Genomic DNA, 16,515 nt, shown 5'->3' with positions numbered 1-16,515 from the left:
GCATCACCATCCTTGTAGTCAGCTTCCTGCACTTTGAATCCTATGGTTGCTAAATCTTGTTTCTCCAAAACATTTCTGCAGCCCTTCCCTTCTCGGTCACCCAGGCCCTGCCCTGTGCAGGCCTTTGCCCCTGAGCTGTCTCCCTCAGATCACACTCAGCTGGCTCTCAGGGGGATCTTCCTAAACCTACGTCACCCCTGCCTCAGTCAGCACCAGTGGGTTCCGGTCAGCACCTGGCTCAAATATAAAATCCTGTTTGGCTCTTAAAAGTTCTCAGGAACCCGACCCGACATGCCTTTGCTGTAGTCTCCAGGGTTATTCTCACACTTGTACAAAAAGGCAGCTCAGCTCTGCAGGCATGGATAGGGAATGGAGGGACAAAGCCATCCCAAAATCAGAGCTGGGTTAGAAAAAAGAACGAGAGGAGAGGAGAAACTGATTGCGGGAACGAAGGGGGAGCCAGCTCACTTCCCAGTCAGTCACATCAAGTGCCTGCTGTGTGCCGGGCACTGCACTAAGTGCTGGGCATACCAAGAGAGGCAGAAGATGGTGCCCCTGCCCTCAAGGAGCTTACAGTCTAACAGGAAAGACAACAAGCGAACAAAGCAAGTGTCCTATAGGATAAATAGGAAATAATTAACGGGGAAGCTTCCTAGAGGAAGTAGAATTGTAGCTGGAACTTAAAGGAACCCAGGGAGGTCAGTAGGCAGAGGGGAGGAGGGAGAGTGCTCCAGGCCTGGGAGGCAGCCAGAGAAAATGCTGAGATAGAGGGTCTTATTCTCGGAACAGCCCAGAGGCCAGGGTCACTGGATCGAGGAATATATACAGGGGAGTAAGGGGTAAGAAGGCTGTAGAAGTAGGGCAAGGTTATGAAGGGCTGTGAATGTCAGACGAAGGATTCTGTATTTGATCCTGGAGGTGATAGGGAGCCACTGAAGTTTATTGAGGGGGTGGGAGTACGGGTGGATGGCGTGGTTGGACCTGGGCTTTGGGAAAATCGCATTAGTGGCTGAACGGAGGATGGGTTGGAGTGGGGAGAGGCTTGAGGCAGGAGGTAGTGAGGGCCTGTACCAAATGGCGGCAGTGTCCGAAGAGAGAAGAGGGTGTGGGATATTGGGGGATGAGAGACAGTGAGGGGTCCAGGAAGACTCCTGGGTTGTGAGCCTGAGGGCCTGGGATGATGCTGCTGCCCTCTACCATGTTTGGGGGGAAAGACAATGCATGAGTTCTGTTTTGGACAGGTTTTGTTTATGACATCCACCCCAGTTGGAAATGCAAGATTGGAGGTCGGTCTGGGACAGAAAAGGTAGACATGACAGCCCCCGGCATAGAGATGGTCATTAAATCCACTGGAACGGATGAGATAAACAAGTGAGGTCGTAGTACCGAGAAAGACTAGGAGAGGGCGGAGGAAGAACCCCGAGGGATACCTAGGGTTAGAGGGTGTGATCCAGCAGATGAGACTGAGAAGGCGACTTTTGTTTGTGCCTTTGGCCATTGAAACACGACTCTGGAAAAGCTGGTCTGTTCCCTGGCTATTCTGTGCTATTAGGATACTGGTTGTATTGTGTCTCTTCCATTCAAAAGCATATTAAAACTGAAATCCACCTGCTTGTCTGGCTATGTGGATGACCAGTTCAGTGACTGAGCCTGTTTGTTAGGGGAAGGCTTGGGTGGGTGGGGGGGCAGAGATAGTGATGCAGAAGAGAAAGAATGTGAATGAAACAAACTGGAGAGATGAGGGGACAGAGGCAAACAGGGCACTTTTGTGATCTTGGCCATCCAATTGAATAGATGTGTTAGAAAGCCCAACAAAGATTTTCCTATACATGTAGTCCCTTTTGTGCTTTTGGGCTGTGTTTAATTTGCTAGTTTACCATTTATTTACTAGTCTGCCCTGGCCCACCCTGGTTAATTGTCTCCAGGACCCACCCTTATCCCTGGCTAATTTTCAGACTGTCATGAGAAGCAGTGGCAGGTGTGACTGACCATTGGAACCGCCCCTTCTTTCCCCTTCAGAAATATGGGCCTTGGGTGGGAAGGAGGGAACATCTGGAGGGGTAAGTATTTACTTTTCCCTGGGGCCCTGACCCCTCCTCCCTCAGAGTTCCCTATCTCACTCTGGGATGGATCTTTAACTGAGTGGATCAGTGAAGGGGTCTTGAAATAGATCTTGACGCTGACGTGAGTGAAGTGGGCACCATAGGGCCTGGCCCAGAACAGGGTCTTTGCCAGCATCTTCAAAAAAGACAAAGCAGACACCTTTTGGGAAATTGGTGAAAATGTGGGAGACCTGTAGAGGGGTGAATGGAAGACAGATGGTGTCTTGGGCTCTCACCTTCCCCAGGCCTCGTGGTTTCCCCCCTAGACTTCCTCCTGTCTCCCCCATTTTGAAGGCCCACCTGGATGTAGGGATTGTTATTCCAGCTGGGGATGGAATTGGGCTCAGCATGAAATCTGGCCAGCACAGTGCTTCCATTAGAGGCCACCAGTTTGAGGTGAAGCTGGTATAGGCAGCCTCAGGCTCCCCAGGGCAGGGAATGGAAAATCCCCCTCAGGGCTGTCTTCAACCAGTATCCACCCCCACCTTGAATCTGTCTTCCTGCCCAGAGACCCACCAGCCACCGATAGGGAACTCTGCCTGGGGATTATCCATCAGCTATGGCCAGGGCCCCTGGGGGGAGGCCCACAACCTGCTCCACCTGGGGAGGGAGCAGCGCTGATGGCTGTCGTCTCCCAGTGGGGTCACTGAAGGGGATTAGGACTTGGGGCACTTGCCCGATGGAAGACACAAAGCAAGTCTGGCCTTCATCCCCGGCACAGGTCTCAATTCTCTTCCATTTTCCAGTTTCCACCAAGGAGGCACATGTGTGTGTTGGGGGGAGGGGGTTGCAAAGGTAAAGAGGACAAAACCTCCCCCAATTCCCCATCCAGGGGCCTTTCCCCTAGACCCCCCTCGCCCTCCCCACAGGGATTTTGGAGCCGGTTTCATCCAGGATGCCCAGGTGGGCCCAGGAACAGGGCTTGGCAAGTAGCTTCAAGCACCCTCAGCCTGGGCCCAGAGAAGACGCCATATGCTGGCCTTCTACTGGTTCCCCGCTGGCGACACACAGCCCAGCACCATATCACCAGCACCGCTGGGGGCACATGGATCAGGATTTACAACAATTCCAGAAGCGGGGGGGCCTCGAGTTGAGAACCAGCCCCATCTCTAGTCCCAGCCCAGGCCTAGAGCCTGACACACATGCGGCTCCCAGGCCGGTCTCCTGTGGGAGACCCACTGACCCTCCTGACCCCCCTCAGAGATGGCCCCCTCCCCTCGGCCAGCGGGGCACCCCCTAGCCGGGCAGATCTTGCTCCAGGCAGAGAAGACTCCCATCCCCTGCTGAAGCATCTGCCTCTCCACCCTGGGGAAATCCTGTTGCAGTCCTCAGGCTCTGGCTCCTCAGTGCAGTCAGATGGATGCTGGTGGGTGGAGGGGCGGGCATCCCCTCCCCCTGCCTGCCTTGGTCCTCATTCTTATCACTTGTGTTCCCATTGCTCAGACAGCCTTGTTGCAGCTCCACCCTTGTGACCAACGCTCCTGGACCAGCCCCGGCGACATGCAGGTCCAGAGTCTGATACTGGCAATGGGCTTGGGGCCTGGCCCAGGCCCTGGAGGAACATGCACAGGAGACAGAAGCTGGGGCTGGGCAGAGGCTGTCAACCGCCCAGTCTCTCCACTTCTAATAAGGGAGCCCCGAGCAAAGACCAGGCCACAAAATACACTCCCGATATGGCTGACACAGGAAGCCTGATACTTTTAGCACCAAAACCGCTCCTCAAGACACATACTAATCGCACCAATATTAATGCTGATGATGAGACTCAGAATGGGAATACAAGCCAATAGGCTTGTGTAATAATAATAATAATAATAATAATAATAATAGTGATAATAATAGCTAACGTTCGTATAGCGCCTGCTGTGTGCCAGGCACTGTGCTAAATTCATTTGCTGCCCACAGAGCTCTTCATGAACTCTAAGGTATGGCAGAAATGTCGATTGTTCTCACCATAGCACTGTTCTGGGCACCATGGGCGAGATAAAGATCATCCTGCTTTCTCACCCTCCAGAAGCTAATGATGCTGCTGTAGCTCACTGAGCACGTGGTAGGTACTTCGGACATGCTTCATCCAGGGCTGATTTCAGCAATGGCCAGACGACTCATGGCAGCCATTCTACCACTGGAGAGCTCTGCCTCCCCCAGGCTCTCCAAAATCACCTGCTTCTCCCCCCAGCTGCAGAAGATCCCCCCAAGGCAGCCCTTCAGAAGACAGCCGGTGGCCATGGCACCCCTCCTGAACCTTCTTAAGGCTGAACGTCTCCATTTCCCTCCACTGATTGTCACCAGATCCGGTCTGGGGGCCTCCTCATCAGGCCTGCCTTCCAAATTGTCAGTGTCCCTCCAGAAGATGGAACGTCATGTTTCGATTGTGGTCATTAAATTAGCTTTGGGGGGCAGCACAGCCATATTAATATAATTCATTGAATAATAATGTTTATCTCAAATATCATTGCATTATTACTCATTCGGGTATGCTTACATTAATGACATGGTATGAATAACCATTGGTGATTCTCTCTAGTCATGGTCTGCATAGGTCAACTATCAACATTTGGCAGAGTAGGTCAGTCTGCCCATTTGGTGCTGACAAAATAGCTTCATTGTGTGGGGCAGTGGGAAGAACCCTACCTTTGGAGTCCCAGATCCCAGGTTCAAATGCCACCTCCTGCTGGTGTGGCTTAAGGCAAATCACTTGCCCTCTCTGGGCTTTAGTTTCTTCCTCTATAAATGGAGGGGGTAGACTCAAAAGCCTCTGAGGTCTCAGCCAGCTCTAGGACTGCGATCCTAAGTGTAAAGTTGGGTACACTCAGAAAGAAACATGGCAGCATGCCCCTCAAGTGTTTGCTGAGGCTTGGAGTTCTAATTGGGTGCCCACATTAAGTTTGGCACCAGTGTGCTGAGAGTGGAATCATCTAGTCAGAAAAACAGAAGAGGTTAAAGCTTCCGTAGTGATCAGTACCGGGATTGGTTTATGAGTGGCTGCGAGGGGCAGCTAGGTAGCACAGTGGATAGAGCACCAGCCCTGAAGTCAGGGGGACCTGAGTTCAAATCCGCCCTCAGGTCAAACATGTGACATTTACTAGCTGTGTGACCCTGGACAAGTCACTTGACCCCAGTTGTCTAAAAAAATTTTTTAAAAGTTATGAGTGGCTGCGGCATTTCCAGCATATGAGAGAGAGACAGAGAGGGGGAGGGAGGAGGGAGGGAGATGTAATTTGCACACACACTGTCTTTTAAGAAACTACTTTTATGATGGAAAATGAGCACCAGTTAGTACAGGTATTACTGGTTGCTCCTGGCTAATTAAGTGATTCTTCAACTTTCAGGGGGCCAGGTCATTAAACATACAGGAGGTTTAGGTAACAGTGTGAGAGCCCTGCTTGTGCCCTCCTTCCCACCATGGCTCACAGGACCACAGGTCCACAGCTGGGGTGGCTTTAGAGGCATTTTACAGGAGAGGAAAGATGTGACCACCAAGTCACTGAGGTAAAGGTGGTGAAGCCAGGATTCCTCCTAATTCCTCTGAATCCAGCATTCTTTCTCCTGCATTATACTTCTCCGCCCTCCTCCAGGGCAGAGTAGAGCCTGAAGGTTCCAGGGCCCTTCTGGAGGCTCATTCCTCCCCACCCTACCTCTCCCCACAAATGCATAATGCCCAAGCAGACACTAAAAGGAGGGGGCTCTTAAGGTTGCAAACTGAGACCTCGCAGGGGCCACAGAAACGCACCGGTCCACCCTCTGATTTTATAGTTGAGGAAACTGAGGCCCAGAAAAGGGAAGTGACTAGCCTGAGCTTACACAGGTGAGCACCAGAAATAGGATTTGAACTCTGGACCTCTGACTCCAAGTTATTGGGCTTCCCTCCCTGCCCCCACAATGACCAGCACTTGTATGTAAGACTGCTGCTGCTGCTGCTGGCATTGCTGAAAATCACTGCTGTAAATACTAAAAACACTACAAAAAATCAGGGGGCCCTGCCATGGCACCTTGGGGCCAAGATTGGAGGCAGGGCATACAGCTACTCACCCTGGTTGGCACGGACACCCTGAGCAGCCAGGGGACCCTGCCTTGGCATGGATTGCAGGCCAGTGCCATGTTAGAATTGGTTGTGTCCATATACGCTATCCTAGAAACACAACAAATATTTTGAGAATGTCATGCGGGCCCCCAAGAGGCTGGCGAGTCAGCCTTAAGCTCAGGAAGATGGGGTTCTAGGCCTTCCTCTGACACATCAATAGATGAATGCATGAAAAATCACCTTGGCTGTGTGACTCTGGTCAAGTCACCTAACTTAGTGCTCCAAGAGTGCCAAGGGGCTGACTGTGTCAGGAAGCAGGAAGTTTCCACACTGGGAATTCTCCACACCCTAATGAAATCACCAGTCTGGGCCAGGAGAATAGATCATGAGGAGAACAGAACATGGTATTAGACACAGCCCCCCTGGCCCCTGGGAGCCTTCCAAACATGGCCTTGGTTCCAGGTTGGCTCATCCTGGAAGGGGCCCGGCCAGCCCAGCTCTGAAAGGTGACCAGCCTGAGTTCCTCCTGGGTTTGGACTGGGTCAGAGTCCTCTGATCACCAGCCTGTTTCCTCTTGGTCATGGGGATTTTCTGATACTACAAGTATGAGTGACACAGTGATTGATGGAGGGGTGGGGGGGAAGAGGGAGGGTTGAGTCAACAACACCCTGTCTGGCTAATCCTTCTGGGATGAATGGGGATGATGCGGGGCAGGGGGATCTTCCTTTCTCTCTTTGGGGCCAGATCGTAGCTCACAAAGGCTGCTTGTATGTGCCCTGCTAATGCCCTTTTCAGCACCTGTGGCTGGGTGGGTCTCACACACACACTGACATTGGAATAGGCCCGCTGACCTGCTCCTGCTTCTGGGTGTTGGAAGGGAATTGTGAGTAGCTGGGACACCTGGATTTTCTTTCCTGGCTCCAGGTTTCTTCTGGCTCCTGGGAGGGAAAGGGGGTGGTGAGGTGGAGCTCTCCCTAAGGCAATTCGGCTAGAGGAAGCTACCCCCTCCCCACCCCCAGCAGCCTTGTCCCTCCCAAACATCCTCCCCTACTGCCTAGGTGTACCAGGGCCCCTTTCTTCCCTTGGATCCACCCCCCAGGGGTGGGCGGGTGGGCGTGCCCCTTTCCCCCAACCGGCCTGACCAGTGAGACCTGGGGGTTTAGCTGTCTGAGGAGCCCATCACCCCAGACCTGGGGTTCTTCCAGTGCTGGGATGGGCTCGAGGGTGGCTAGAAGCCTAGCCAGAGGAGAGCCCAGCTGGTACCATCAGCTGCCCCCTGAGGCCAGCAGAATCCCTGCCATAAAGAGGCCTGGGGCAGTCTGGGCCTGGGCACTGACTTCTGCCAGTGGGGTAAGTAAGAGTGGACAGGAAGGGCCGGCTGGGTTAGCCTGGACCCCCCAGTCAGCCATCTGCCGCATCCCAGCACCTCTGGGCTTTCCTAGCTGGCTCCCTCTCCTCCTGCCCAAGCATCTACCTTCCTCTACCAGGAGGGAAAAGAGGTACAGAAAGGCTCTGAATAGTTCTAGGAGGGAGGAGCCTGAGGTGGGAGAGGGTGTCCAGGAGGGCTCAGGGAAGGGTATTGGGAAGGGGAGGCTTGAGATGGGAGAGGGAGCTGGGGAAGGATGCTGGGAGGGAGGAGCCTGAGGTGGGAGAAGGGGCCCAGGAAGGCTCAGGAAAGGATGCTGGAAGGAGGAGTGTCCAGGAGTGCTCAGGGAAGGGTGTTGGGAAGGGGAGGCTTAAGATGAGAGGGGGGACTTGGGGAAGGATGCTAGGAGCAGGGAGCCTGACATGAGAGAAGGGGCCCAGGAGGGCTCAGGAAAAGAATGTGAGGAAGGAGGAGCTCGAGATGGAGGGAGGAGCTTGGGAAGGATGTTGGGAAGAGGGACTTTGAAGTGTGGGAATGTAGCAGAGACTGGCGAGAAAAGGAGAGGTAGCCTAGGGAAGGACTTAAGAATAGTGGGGGATGTTAGTGGGTGCTAGGAAGGGTTCAAATTCAAGGGCAAATAGTGGCTGGTGGGGAGTCAGAGCAGGACTGGGTGAAGATAGGGTGGCAGGGGAATAACCTGGCAATCATACTGTCCTTCCTTCTCTCCTGTGCCTAGATCAAAGAACCTGCTAAATCCCACTTGGCAACATCCCCTGGCTCCCTTCTCCCTCAGGATGATTGCTGGTCCCAGCCTTAACTGTTACTGCCTCCTCTTTCTCTTCTTTTTGGGGGATGCAGGGGTTGAGGGCTCTCAGAAGGCTGCCCCAGAACAAATACATTTGTCCTACCCAGGTGAGTGCCCAGGAACCCGCACAAGGACCCAGACTCCCTTCTGGTCTGAGCCTGCCCGCCTGGAAGCCAGAGCCCCCATGTCGTGGGCCCAGTCAATTTCCCTTCTCCCTCATTCTCCCTGTAGGTGAAGCTGGTTGCATGACGGTGACCTGGACCACTTGGGTACCAGCTGCCTCTGAGGTCCAGTTTGGGCTGCAGTTAGGGGGGGTTCTACCCCTGCGGGCCCAAGGCACCTCCAGTCCCTTCGTGGATGGTGGCTTCCTGAGGCGGAAGCTGTACATGCACCGAGTTACCCTCCGAGGATTGCTGCCTGGTGTCCACTATGGTGAGGGAGGTTCAGGGGCTAGGGGTGGGGTCAGGGGGCAAGTAAAGACTCTTAAAAGAGCTCAGAACAGATTTACTGCAGGGGATATCTAGGGATGAGGAAGCAAGAGAGGAGAACCAGCCCTTAGAGAAAATGGGGACAAACTGACCCACCCAGCCTCCCCTCTCCCACCTGAATCAATTCGGCTGTAATTAGCATTGTGTAATGACCTTGGGGTGCTAGGTCCCCACCCTTGGTCAAGCTGGGGAGGACTGTGGGGCAAGAGGGGTCAGGGCTTCCGGGCCCAATCCCCTCTCTTCTTCCCTTCTCTGGCCCTCAGTGTACCGCTGTGGCAGTGCCCAAGGCTGGAGCCGGAGGTTTCGCTTCCGGGCTCTCCAGTCTGGGCCCAACTGGAGCCCCCGCCTGGCTGTCTTTGGGGACATGGGGGCTGACAACCCACAGGCTCTGCCCCGACTCCGAAGGGAGACCCAGCAGGGGATGTATGACGTGGTGCTACACGTGGGTGAGGTGTGGGTGAAACTGGACTGGGCTGGGATGCTGAGGGAGGAGGGGAGGGGCAGGCAGGATTGAGACCTGATCACTTCCCCCTCCCCATCCCAGGAGACTTTGCTTATAACATGGACCAGGACAACGCAAGGGTGGGCGACACATTTATGAGGCTGATCGAGCCGGTGGCTGCCTCCGTCCCCTACATGACATGCCCTGGGAACCATGAGGAGCGCTAGTGAGGAGAGGGCCCTACTGGGGGGTGTCTGTGTGTGAATGGGCCCTGCCTCATCCCACCATGGCCCCTGGCGTTGTGGGGCTCCAGTCTCAGCTTCCTCCCTCCTGAGGAAATGCCCGGCAGGGTGGGTTCCCGTATGGGGACAAAGCAGCATCTCAGGCCGGCTGGCAGGCTGAGGAGGGGTCACCGCTGGCTCTCACCGCCCAGCTGACACAGACCTCCTTCCCTCTCTCCCAACCTAGCAACTTCTCCAATTACAGAGCGCGTTTCAGCATGCCTGGGGACACGGAAGGGCTGTGGTACAGGTGAGCCCCTGCCAGGCCTCTGTGAGCCCGGCTACACCGGAGGGGTAAGGGACAGGGCTGGGCTTGATCGTTGATGCCCTCTGCCTCCTCCCTTTCCCCTTCCCTCTCCCTACAGCTGGGACCTGGGGCCTGCCCACATCATCTCCTTCTCCACTGAAGTCTATTTCTACCTCCACTATGGGCGCCACCTGATTCAGAAACAATTCCGCTGGCTAGAGAGGGATCTGCAGGTGAGCCGGGAAGGGCATGCTGAGCCTTAGGAACCTGGCAGCACACCCCTTATTGGTGTTCTTTGGGCCAGGGCATCTCTCACCATCCTTCCCCACTGACTCCCTCCTTGCAACATTGTCAGGAGCCCGTAAGGCCCTTGAGGGCAGGGGCTTGTTTGTGTATTTGTATCCCTGGTGGTTGGCATGTACTAGTTGGAGGAATCCCTGCTAGGCTCTGTCTCAGGAAAGCCACCCCCACCCCTGACCTCACAGCTGCCCTTCCTTTCTCCCAACCAGAAAGCCAACAACAACCGGGCATTGAGACCATGGATTATAACGATGGGGCATCGTCCCATGTACTGCTCCAATGCCGACCTGGATGACTGCACACAGCACGAGAGCAAAGTAGGGGTGCGGGCCAGACTCAAGCTGACTGAGAGGAGCTGGGGCAGGAGGGACACCCTGGGTGATCTACAAAGGTTCGGCTCTAAACCCCACTGAGCCCCACTTTTCTCTGTTCTCCCAGATCAGAAAAGGCCTTTCCGGCAGTCGCTATGGCCTGGAGGATCTCTTCTACAAATATGGTAGCCATCCCCCCATCATCCTTCCCTTCTTCAATCAGCATGCAATCATAAAACACCTACTATGTGCTAGGCAGCATAATCAGGATATACCAAAATAGATAACAGGGCTGTGGGAGAGCACACTAGCTGGGGGGAGGGGGGGTCCCTCTTCCTGTGATAGGTGACACCCCAGCTGCCCTCTCTGGGCTTGGAGACGGGCCTGTTGACCCTTCTTCCCTCCACAGGAGTTGATCTGCAGCTGTGGGCCCATGAGCACTCCTATGAGCGCCTTTGGCCTATCTATGACTACCAGGTAAGGGGGTGGTCTGGGCCAGTCTTTCTGTCCTCAGCTTTCCCTGAGACCCCTTGCTCTGCTGTCCCTGATAAGCACATCTTCCAACTGGGTGATCCTTTCCTGAGCCTAACCCCGAGCTTCCTGCTACAGTCAGCCGGCAAACAATTTCCTCCAAAGCCCTTCCGTTCAAGATCTGATGCTGGTCCCCCCCTCCCCAGGCTTGTTCTTCTGAGGGGTAAGGTGGGGTAAGCCCAGGGGTGTGCTAGTGAGAGTCAATGGTTAAATTTTCAGTGTGACTATTTGTACCTCAGAAATTGGCAATTGCTAAAAATCAAGGCTCGATTTATTGTTTTACTGATTGTCTAAACTTAAGAAAGTGATGTAGAAAATGCTAATAATAATGCAGATTAAAGTTTAAAATGTTTTTGGAGAGCTGATTGTTAAACATTCACCAGCACATCACTGGCGGAGCCCACTACTGGGGGGTTTGGAGAGCTGATTGTTAAACACTGACCAGAATGGCACTGGGTAAGCCCATTGCTGGCAGTTTGTGCAGTCACCTGGGTTCAACATAGCTTGCTCTTGGGGTGGCCTTGTCTGTCTCTTCACCTGACCTTCCTCCCCTTTTGGCCCTTCCTCCCAGGTCTATAATGGAAGCCGAGAAAGTCCCTATACCAACCCGCGTGGACCCATCCATATCATCACTGGATCTGCTGTGAGCAGAGCCTGCAAAAAGGGCTGCCAGGGTGGCTGGGGAGGGGAGCTGCTGTCCATGGTGCCCAGGGAGGAAGGGGCTGCCCCAAGCCGGACTGAACTTCCCTCTCTTCTTTGGGCAGGGCTGTGAGGAACTGCTGACCCCTTTTGCCCCTTTTCCGAGGCCTTGGAGTGCCATCAGAGTGAAAGAATATGGCTTCACCCGGCTCCACATTCTTAATAGTACCCACCTTCACGTGCAGCAGGTGTCCGACGACCAGGTCAGCAGCGGGGAGGGTGGGCTGCACCTGGGCTGTGGCTGAGGCCCCCTCCCCCGGGAGCTGGCAAGTCTGAGGGCCAGCAGCCCCAAAAGCTTGGGGCAGGCTCCTGAGCTAAGCAGCAGTGGGGGTGGGGGGAGTGAAATCGGGGCTTCTCCAATGATGGGTTGTTTCTCTGTTTCAGGATGGGAAGATTGTGGATGATGTCTGGCTGGTCAGACCCAGGCAAGGCCGTAGGACCTACCTCTAGGAGCCCCAAAGCCCAAAGTGCAGTCCCAGGCTCGAGGGGTGGGCAAGGCCTGACCTCCAGGGAGGAGGCCAGAATGCTCTTCTGCATCTAGGGACCTGGGGTCCTAGGCTCCTGGGCACAGGAGGCCAGCCCTGGGGTGAGTAGGCAAGGGAGCTAAGATGTTTACAGAGAGGGATGGAGAGTCCACATGGAGCCAATGTTGAGCTGGGGGCTTCTCTGCCCACCGTTCCCCCAAACACTGTTTTCTGCCACATGGTCATGGATTTCAGGATCTCCAAAGGATCAGGCAGCTGGGACCTCCGCTTGTCCTGGGACTCTGGGCACAGCCCTCACCTGCCGGGGGATGTTTCGTGGTTCTTATTGCCCCAGGATGAACCTCACATTCAGGGACCTCCAGTTTCCAGCCTCCCTCAACCATTCGATTTTGCTCACCTGATTCAAGCCTCACCTCCCCAGGCTCCTCTCCATTCCAGCCTCCATTCTTCTACCTCTATGATGCACCATTATGGACGCTGGGAATGCCCTCCCCACCAGCTGCCACTGTGGAAGCTGTAGTCGCTCTTTATGGTTCAGCTCAGATGATGCCTGCCTCCTCTGCCAGGGGGCCCTCCTTGACCCTCTCCCCTCCCCCACCAGAAGCATCATCTTCCTCCTCTGAACCCTGACAACATTGCGTACCCTTCATTTTTTGTGGGGAGAAGGGAGGCTTTTATTTCCTTTGTACTGGTTATCTCTGGTGAGGAAACTACCCCAAATCAACCAGATCATCAGCTGATGCTTGAATACTTCCCGGGAGGCTGGCGGACTTGCCAGGCGGCTCAGACAGATGACCAGCCCACAGTCACAGAGCCAGGACTCATCTAAGGGGAGACTCGAACCTGAGACTTTCTGACTTTGAACCTACTCTCAACCAAGGAGAGAGCTGGCTTCTGACCAATACAACAGCTGGCTTTTACGTCATCCATCCTGGGTGGGAGCCCCCTGAGGGCAGGGCCTGTCAGTAAGGGTCTCTTTGCCCCAGCATAGGGCGCTGCACTGAGCAGGTGACCAGAAGGCACACCGGCAGGAAGCTGGTGAGTGCCCCGTTATTCTCTAGCTGGAAGGGAGCTCTCCACCCTTCCTTCACCCTCAGCTGAGGCTGTGACAGCAGACCAAGTTCAGCCATGATGCTCCCAGAGGGAGGTCATTAAAGCTCTCAAGCTACCTCTCCGCAATGATCACACTCCAGGAGGGCTTCTGGCCCCAGAGCCCCTCCTTCTCAGACCTACCAGATATCTGAGGCACCCCCATGCTATCAGTCAGTGCTGTTGGTGAAGGCTTAGCACAGCAGAACCGTGGAAGAGTCCCTGGCTAGGGGCTAACCGATGACCCTTCTGTGTCACCTTCATCCTTCCCCTGGGCCTCAGTTTCCCCACCTGTATAATGAGAGGGAATCAAGTAATATTTCTGCAGTTTCTTCTAGCTGCAAAGCTCCCTCTCCTCCAGAAAGGCCTCTTGGCCCTAGTGTCCTTTTTCTCATCCTCGTCTCCCAGCCTCCTCGAACGACTTCCCCTCAATTTCTCCATCTGTGCAGTGAGGCCTGTGTGCTGGATACTCTTTGAGATTCCTTCTGGCTCTGATTAGGACCAAAGACCTGCAGCTGGTAGGAAACAGCTCTTCAGAGGTCCTCTAGTCCAGGCCCCTCATTTTACAGTTGAGGAAACTGAGGCTCAGGTGATATAGGCAGTAGGTGGGATTCGAACCTAGGGCCTCCCATTCTAGAGCCAGTGACCTTTTTATTATGCTGAGCTGCTTCCCTCCCCCGAGTCTCCTTCCCCGAGCCTCAGTTTCCCCACATCTATAAACAGGAATAATCCATCCTTGCCCTGCTTCCCAGAGCTTCTGGGAGGAAACTGATTCTTTCAATCATGAATCACACTCAGGAATGCGTGCTGTCGTGACCAGTGTCATTCAAGGAGCTTATGTGTTTGTTCAGAGCCTGACACATGGGAAGGGCTTAATGTTTGCTGAATTAATGAACAAATGAGCGGCCCAAAGGAGAGGCCCAGAAGAGGGGCCTGTGGGCATGTATGGGGAGGTGCCTCTCTTTCCAAGTTCACTCAATCAGCAGGTAATCAATCATTGCCATGTGCCAGCCATTAGGAAGGCTTCCCAGAGGAAGCATGTGAGCTATGTGTTAAGTATCATTTGATCATGCATCTTAACTGGTAAAGGCCTTCCGAACTCGAGTCGACCTTTTATGTGATATTTATTTATTTATAAATGATATAGCTTCTCTTAGGCTAGGGTCTCCCTCTACGTATGGGTTGGAATAAATGGCCACCGACGGCCCTTCCAACTCTGAAATTCTGTGAACCATAATATATTATGTACATTATGAAATCTGTGCCAAAAAAAAGTTTTAAAAGGATTGAAAAAGATGAAATAAACACTATTTGCAAAGCATGTTTATTGTTTTTATGAAATGCATCAACTAACCCCAACCTTTCTGACCTGCTTGAAAACAATGATGAAATATGCTTCACTGTTTTTGAAAATCTTTTTTTTTTAAGTGAGGCAATTGGACTTAAGTGACTTGCCCAGGGTCACAAAGCTATGAAGTATTATGTGTCCGAGGCTGGATTTGAACTCAGGTCCTCCTGACTTCAGGGCAGGTGCTGTCTTCACTGTGCCACCTAGCTGCCCCTGTTTTTGAAAGTCTTGCTTTGATGTTCTGTTATGGAATGGTTTGAAGGTCTGGGCTGATGTTCTGCTTATTTCAATACTGAGTTCAAGGTTTCAAAAACAGCTTCCACAGCAGAAATGAGAAGAATTTAAGATCGTAATCAACTGAACCCACAAAACACCATTTTTAAAGGCAAGAGAGTGGTTGTCAGGAGAAAAGGTATTTATGTACTCAACATCAAATTCGTTGCTCTCAGTAGTTTTCCTCCCTATCCTGGGGAAAAAATGTGTATACAAAAAATGCCCCAGGTCTTTGGAAGTGTGGGTGCAGGTGGTGCCCCTCCAGCTGTCAATACTCAGCCCCCAGCCTCTAAGTCCCCTCATCAGCCCAACCAAACTAAGGATGCATTGATTTCTGCATTTCCTTATCATCCCACAGCGTACATGGAAGAGTGTAAGCTTCTTGAAGACAGCCATCTTTGTACCTACTTTCTAGATATGCTTCATACATGCTCGATGAACTGAGATGAAGCCTCTCTCTTTCCTAATGCCTGCGATCATTAATATAGTACTTAACGGTTTGAATATTATATATGCTATATATCTCTATATATGCTTTATCTGTGTTGCCACATGTGATCCTCACAACCACTCTGAAAGGTAGGGGCTGTTATTATCTCCATTTAATAGTTGAGGAAACTGAGGCAAACAGGTGAAGTGACTTCTCGAGGGTCAGGCAGCTAGTGTCGGAGGGGATTTGAACTCAAGCCTTCCTGACTCCAGGCCCAGCTAGAGGCTATACACTGCTCTATCCAGTGGCCATCTATTAGAACTTCTATTTCTTTCTTGCCTTTTTTTTTGAATGGAGAAAAGAAAGATATTTAATATTTGGATTAACACCAGCATGCTCTATGGGGCCATGTCAGATGGTCCCATGTCGTGGTTGTGACATGATTGTGGACCCAAGGCAGGGACTGGGGGGGTGACTAATTGGGTCACAGGTCTCTGAGAGAAGGGAACATGAGATCATTGTGTGGAGCCCCTTTATTTTACAGATGTGGAAACTGAGGCTCAGAGCAGTCCAGTGACTCACCCAAAGTCACCCAGTAAGACAGAGCCAGGTGGGCAGAAGCAGTATCCTCTTCCTGATTATTAAGGGGCTGACTTCACTAAACCCAAGGGGCAGCAGGCAGGGTGCCCTGGTGGGTAGTAACCACATGAGGGATGCCAGCACAGTCCCTATGTCACCCTGAAGTCTTCACAACTGGACATGGGACCATATGGCATATGACCCCAGTGCCAGGGTCCATCCTGATATTAAGTTAATTAGTAAAGCTTAATTTCTTTCTTTTTTAAAAAAAAATTAATAAATGGATGGCCACTAGGTGGTGCCACATTGCACAGACCTCTGAGCCTGGGGTCGGGAAGAATGGAGTTCAAATCCACCCCGGGCACTTCGTAGGTGGAGTCACTTGACCGCTGCGTGCCTCAGCTGTAAGAGCAGGGGGTTGGACTGTTCAGTCCCTTCTTCTCTAGATCTAGGAGCCCTCCTTGGATCTTTAGAATGCCTGCTTTCCTCCAAAGCCCACAAGGCTGGGGGGGGGGGCTCGCACCCTACTGCCCCTCCCCCAAGTGACCTTGAATTGATTTCGTTTTCTATCTCCTCATTATACCCTAACCTCACGCCTGTCCAGAGGCCAGCTCCCAGGGGGGAGGGGTGTTCGGGCTTTTAACCCCCTCCCTCATCTGACAGAGGAGGACACTGAGGCTCAGAGAGGAGCTCACGGGCGGGAGTCCACGCGGGG

At 53.1% G+C, this 16,515-nt stretch overlaps 1 protein-coding gene and 1 pseudogene across 1 annotated transcript; one reads left to right on the top strand and one right to left on the bottom strand.

The window, feature by feature from the left end:
• Nucleotides 1-774: 774 nt before the first annotated feature.
• Nucleotides 775-4,169, bottom strand: LOC144454403 (uncharacterized; annotated as a pseudogene).
• A 3,686-nt stretch (nt 4,170-7,855) lies between these two features.
• ACP7 (acid phosphatase 7, tartrate resistant (putative)) lies at nt 7,856-14,491 on the top strand. Its single transcript, XM_020978280.2, has 12 exons — nt 7,856-8,404; nt 8,529-8,729; nt 9,049-9,231; nt 9,330-9,453; nt 9,696-9,758; nt 9,874-9,988; nt 10,265-10,372; nt 10,494-10,551; nt 10,776-10,843; nt 11,469-11,540; nt 11,662-11,799; nt 11,981-14,491. The coding sequence occupies exons 1-12, from the start codon at nt 8,287-8,289 to the stop codon at nt 12,044-12,046; spliced, it is 1,314 nt and encodes a 437-aa protein (XP_020833939.2). The 5' UTR covers nt 7,856-8,286; the 3' UTR covers nt 12,047-14,491.
• Nucleotides 14,492-16,515: the final 2,024 nt, after the last annotated feature.

The sequence above is a fragment of the Phascolarctos cinereus genome, unplaced genomic scaffold, assembly GCF_003287225.1.
Source record: "Phascolarctos cinereus isolate Bilbo 61053 unplaced genomic scaffold, phaCin_HiC Scaffold_726;HRSCAF=1367, whole genome shotgun sequence".
Classification (NCBI taxonomy): domain Eukaryota; kingdom Metazoa; phylum Chordata; class Mammalia; order Diprotodontia; family Phascolarctidae; genus Phascolarctos; species Phascolarctos cinereus.
This window is presented reverse-complemented; position numbering and strand designations above follow the sequence as displayed.

What these genes read in the sequence shown, in the direction of transcription:
- ACP7 (XM_020978280.2), top strand. Translation starts at nt 8,287, where the DNA reads ATGATTGCTGGTCCCAGCCTTAACTGTTACTGCCTCCTCTTTCTCTTC. An exon ending in GCTGCCTGGTGTCCACTATG is followed by an intron (nt 8,730 to 9,048) that starts GTGAGGGAGGTT and finishes TCTGGCCCTCAG; the next exon opens with TGTACCGCTGTGGCAGTGCC. An exon ending in GGCCTATCTATGACTACCAG is followed by an intron (nt 10,844 to 11,468) that starts GTAAGGGGGTGG and finishes CCTTCCTCCCAG; the next exon opens with GTCTATAATGGAAGCCGAGA.